Below are 5,000 nucleotides of genomic sequence, written 5' to 3' on the forward strand. Positions count from 1 at the left end.
GAAATGATAAATGATTGAATGAATAAATGGATGGATAAATAGAAAGATAGATAGATCGATTGATAACCTGATAGATATCTCGTTTGATATATAAGCAGATCGATGGAGGGATAGGTAGATAGATAGATATATGGATAGGTAGACAAATAGATAGATAGCCACAGTTACATAGATAGATGAACAGATAGACAGATACGCTTATAGATATGTAAAGACAAAGACTGGCAGATAGATAAACAGAAAGGTACGTACTTACACATTAAAGAAAATAATAATAATAACAAGAATTAAAAAAGATACACATTCACACACATCAAACCCTTCTGTAAAATGATATCTAATTTGCATAAAGCAATCTACTCTCAGCCCGGACGTCTCGCTCTGCCGCCCCGACATCAGTCTGCTCCTTCTTTCTACTTAAAATGTGGTTAAGTCTATTCATTAAGAAGCTAATTATTCCACTTTGAGGGAAGAAGAGAAAGAAATGGAGGTGGGTGATGTATTTGGGGAATTAAATCGTCCGTTCTGTCTGCTGTATCTGTTTCTCTGTCTGGATGTTTGTGGGTGTGTATCTATCAACATGCCTGTCTTTCTACCAATATGTCTATCTGTCTGTCTGTTTCTCTGTCTGTCTGTATGTTCATTTGTCTTTCTGTTTGCCTGTTTGTCTGTCCTTATGTCCAGCTCTCTGACTCATTGCTTGTCTGTCTGTCTGTCTGTCTGTTTGTCTGTCTGCATGTGTATCTGTCTAACTGACTGTTTGTCTGTCTGTCTGTGTATCTATCTCTAAATCCTTTGCATTCTCTCTTGCAATCCATCAACTTGTCTAAATTTCAACTTTTTTAACACTTTTTTTTTACCGATTCCTTGTTTATCAAATTATACCATTCTAGACTTTAAGGGTCATTTCAATACGTGTTCTTCGCCTCTCCTCCCCTGACGTCACTTAGCGTTGCCATGACAATGAACCGCAAACATAATGAATGAACTCTGCTTTGAGCGAGAGGTGATGAAAACAATTATAGGTTTAATTGTATTGAAGATGGTGATGCTAAGGTTGATGATAAAAACATCGATATTGGTGAGAAGGGTAAAAGATGGATTTATAATAATGATGGTAGTAAGGAGGAGGGTAATGATATGAAGAAAGAGAATGATAGCGATGATGATAGTGATAGGAATAATCCGATTAAAGAGAACAATAAGGATGATGATGATCGTGACAACTAGGATAATGATGATGAAGATGATGATGATGAGGAAGAGGAGGAGAAAATGGAGGAGGAGGAGGGAGGAAAAGAGAATTACGTTGATGATGACGATGATGCAGATGATGATGATAATAATAGACATTATTATATAACTGTTCTTAGACACATAGCAGGCATTGTTTTGTTTTTTTGTTTTTGTTTTTTTAATGCTTTGTCAGTTATGTATGTTTAAGACTACTCGAGCATTAAATGTTACTCAGGCATACCTATCTTAGAGGAGGGGGTATTATTATTCATCTTCATCTCCATGAGAAACGATAAAAACGAGGAAACAGGGAATGCGGAACTGAAACTGAAACGCATCGACCCGAAGGAAGCGCTGACCTGGCTACATGTCTTCCTTGATGATGATGGTGGTGGTCTGGGGCGGGTGCGCCACCGTCTGGATGCTGTTGGTCTGGTTGGCCTGGAACACCAGCAGCGTGACGCTCTCCGGGGGGCGCGTCGGGGAGTCGCCCTCTCTTCTCCGCCAGGACTTGGGCAGGATCCATCCCAGCTTGACGAGGAAGGGCGGCAGGACCTCGAGCAGCTCCCGCCGGAGGTTGGTGTTGAGCCAGCCGTAGAGGACGGGGTTGATGCAAGCCGAGCTCATGGCGATCATGTGGCAGGCGCCGAACACGGTGTAGAGGTAGGTCGGGTCGCTGAAGCCCTTGTACTGGAAGTCTGCCAGGAGGTTCACGATGTTCCACGGCAGCCAGCTCACGGCGAAGGCCACGGCGATGGTGGACAGCAGGATGGTGGTCTTGTTGTTGCGCTCGATCTCCTTCTGCGCGCGGCGGGCGTCGTACTGGCCCATCATGTGCTGGCCCAGGTAGCGCTTGATGCGCGCGTGCACGACGCTCAGCACCATGATGGGGATCCCGTACTGCGTGAGGAGCAGCGCGATGATCCACACGTTCTTGACGCTCCGCGAGGGCCAGATGTCGATGCAGCGCGAGAACAGCAGGATGTGCTGCAGCTTCACCTCCTCCACCACGTAGTAGAAGTAGAGCGGCAGCGTGAATAGCACGGACGCCGCCCAGATCACGGCGATGGACGCCACCACGTGGAACCTGCTCCGGCTCGACCTGCCGACCTGCACGATGGTGGCGTAGCGGTCGACGGCGATGGCGACCACGGTGGCCGGCGACACCATGATGTTGGTGCCCTGCAGCACGGGCACGAGCTTGCAGATGACGCTGCCCATGTTCCAGTTCTTGTAGATGAGGCCGACGAGCGTGAAGGGCATGCACACCAGGCACATGCTCAGGTCGGACACCGTCAGGTTGATGATGTACAGGTTCCTGGGCGTACGCATGGCCCGTTTGCGCCAGATGACCCAGCCCACCATCAGGTTGCCGGTCACTCCGAACACGATCAGGATGACGTAGAACACGATGAACACGACCTTGGTGGTGCCGTCAAGGTAACCCTCCTGGCTGTCCGAGATGATCTGGTAGGCGTCGTGGATGGAGAAGTTGAACAGCGGGCTGCTCGACTCGTTGATGGTGGTCACGAAGGCGGGGTCCAGCAGCATCTTGCTCAGACGGTCGATCGTGACCACTTCTGAGGCCATGTCACTGTGCTGCGCCACGGGGCCGGGGTATGGGCAAGGCCCGGGATCTCGGCACGAGATGCCCACGATGTCATCCTCGGCCTTTTCGCCCCTCGCCGCCGCGTCGCCTAGCAGGGCTTCCTCCTCGAGACTGACACTCGGCTCCTCCAGCATGGGTGATCTACGTCGGAGCGAAGTACGAACTCAGCAGGCGGAGGGACGCGGGCCAGGCGGGCATGCCATGCGCACGTCCAGACGCTCTCAAGCCGCGGAACCCCGTGCAACGCTTTCTATCCCGCGTGACTCGGCAAAAGAGGACCTCGGGGGTAGAGGAGATCGGTCAGCCTTCCGCGAGTCACTCGCAGGAGGAAGCCACTCGCAGGAGCGTCGACGGAGCGGTCATCTCATTAGGCGTATCTGCAAGGTTGAGAAAAGAGGAAATTAGCTGACAAAATCTCTCTCAATCTCTCTCTGTCTCTCTCTCTCTCTCTCTCTCTCTCTCTCTCTCTCTCTCTCTCTCTCTCTCTCTCTCTCTCTCTCTCTATCTCTATCTATCTATCTATCTATCTCTCTCCTTACCTTACTCCCTTTGCCCCTCTCTATCTCACACCTCTTTTACTCTCTTCCTCCATCCCTCCTTTCCCCCTTCTCCCTTGCCTCCCTAAACCTTCCCCTCCCCCCCATCCCTTACCCCCGCTTGAGCACGAAAATTAGCCCTCTGAGACGACAACTCGAATTAGCAACTGATATCGAACGCCTCGGATTCCTCTCCATGCAATAACAGGTTTCGCTTAAAACTGGAGAGGACGGAGGTGAGACTTCAAATACATTTTACAAACACAAGAGAATAAATGGGCGATCCATTGATGAATTAGAATTTTTATTAAAAAACATAAATCCAGTAAATATATATATATATATTTTTTTTTACAGAGACATATTCACTCCCGCACTGTCAATATGCATAGGTTATTGCGTTTGTATTCACATGAATAACAGACTAGAAAAACAGCATATTCAGTTGTGTGAAACATTTCATGAATATATTACCTACAAAACGTTTTTTTTTTTTTTTTTTTTTTTTTTTTTTTTTTTTTTTTCAGGGGTGCTGCAAAAACGCTTTGATAGATTGTCTTTTTTGACGTCTCTACTATCAAATAACGAATTTTGCTGCGACACATATTGTCGGAAATTCTTGTTTTATCTGTGTTTCTTTAACTTGATGTTTCTTTTCGGCGGTATACTCCTCTGTGCCTGTCTATGTCTGCCTCTGTCTGTCTGTCTGTCTGTCTGTCTGTCTCTCTCTCTGTCTCCACCCCCTCATCTCTCGCTCTCTCTCTCTCTTCATCTGTCAATCTACCTGTCAATCTATCTTTCTATCTATCTATCTGTATATTTTTCCCCAATCCCCTCTTTCCAACTCATGACAATACTCTTCCCTCCTTTTCAGCTCATGACTTCGTTCTCATCTTCTTTCCCCACTTTTTTTTAGCTCGCCACTCCCTTTCCCCCTCGCCCTTCCCTTCCCTTCTCTCTTCTTCCTCCTCCACCTCTATCCTCTCCCTCCCCTCTCCTCTCCCTCCCCTTCTCCTTTCCCTCCCCCTCTCTCTCCCTCACCCTTCCCTCTCCTCTACGCCTCTCCCTCCCCCTCCCCTCTCCTCTTCCTCGCCCTCCTCTCTCCTCTCCGTCCCCTCCCCTCCCCTTCCCTTCCCTCCCCTCCCCTCCCCTCCCCTTCCCTCCCCTCCCCTCCCCTCCCCTCCCCTCCCCTCCCCTCTCCCCTCCCCTCTTCCTCCTCCCGTTTCCCAACTCACGGCGACGCAAACCCGGACATATATATCAGCTTGATCCATTCCTTGCGGGAGTTGCCACCAGAAAGACGGCCTTTGAGACGCTCTTGCAAAGCCTTTGCTCAGAGGGCTTTGTTATGGGGGGATGGGGGAGGGGGAGGGGAAGAGGAGGGAGATGGGAGGGGGGAGGAAGGGGAATGGAGGAGGAGGAGGAAGGGGTGGGGGTGATGAGGATGGAGAGGGGAGGAGGAGGGGGAGGGGAAGAAGGGGTGGGGAGTGGTGGGGATGGAGAGGGGGAGGGGAGGAGGGGAAGGGAAGGGGTGAGGAGTGGTAGGGATGTATAAGGGAGGAGGAGGAGAGGGAAGGGAGGAAAGGAAGGGGAGGGGAGGGCGGGAAGGAGAAGAAGGA

At 49.7% G+C, this 5,000-nt stretch overlaps 1 protein-coding gene across 1 annotated transcript in view; it reads right to left on the minus strand.

The window, feature by feature from the left end:
* Positions 1–1,599: 1,599 nt before the first annotated feature.
* Positions 1,600–5,000, minus strand: part of LOC125045804 (neuropeptide Y receptor type 5-like) — an 8,223-nt gene continuing 4,822 nt past the window's right edge. The window contains exons 3-5 of the mRNA XM_047643289.1: positions 3,751–3,757; positions 3,497–3,602; positions 1,600–2,986 (exon numbers count right to left, since the gene is read on the minus strand). Coding sequence (XP_047499245.1) covers positions 1,600–2,986; positions 3,497–3,602; positions 3,751–3,757 — 1,500 coding nt within the window. The remainder of the gene's footprint in view (positions 2,987–3,496; positions 3,603–3,750; positions 3,758–5,000) is intronic.

The sequence above is a fragment of the Penaeus chinensis genome, chromosome 38 (genome assembly GCF_019202785.1).
Source record: "Penaeus chinensis breed Huanghai No. 1 chromosome 38, ASM1920278v2, whole genome shotgun sequence".
NCBI lineage: Eukaryota > Metazoa > Arthropoda > Malacostraca > Decapoda > Penaeidae > Penaeus > Penaeus chinensis.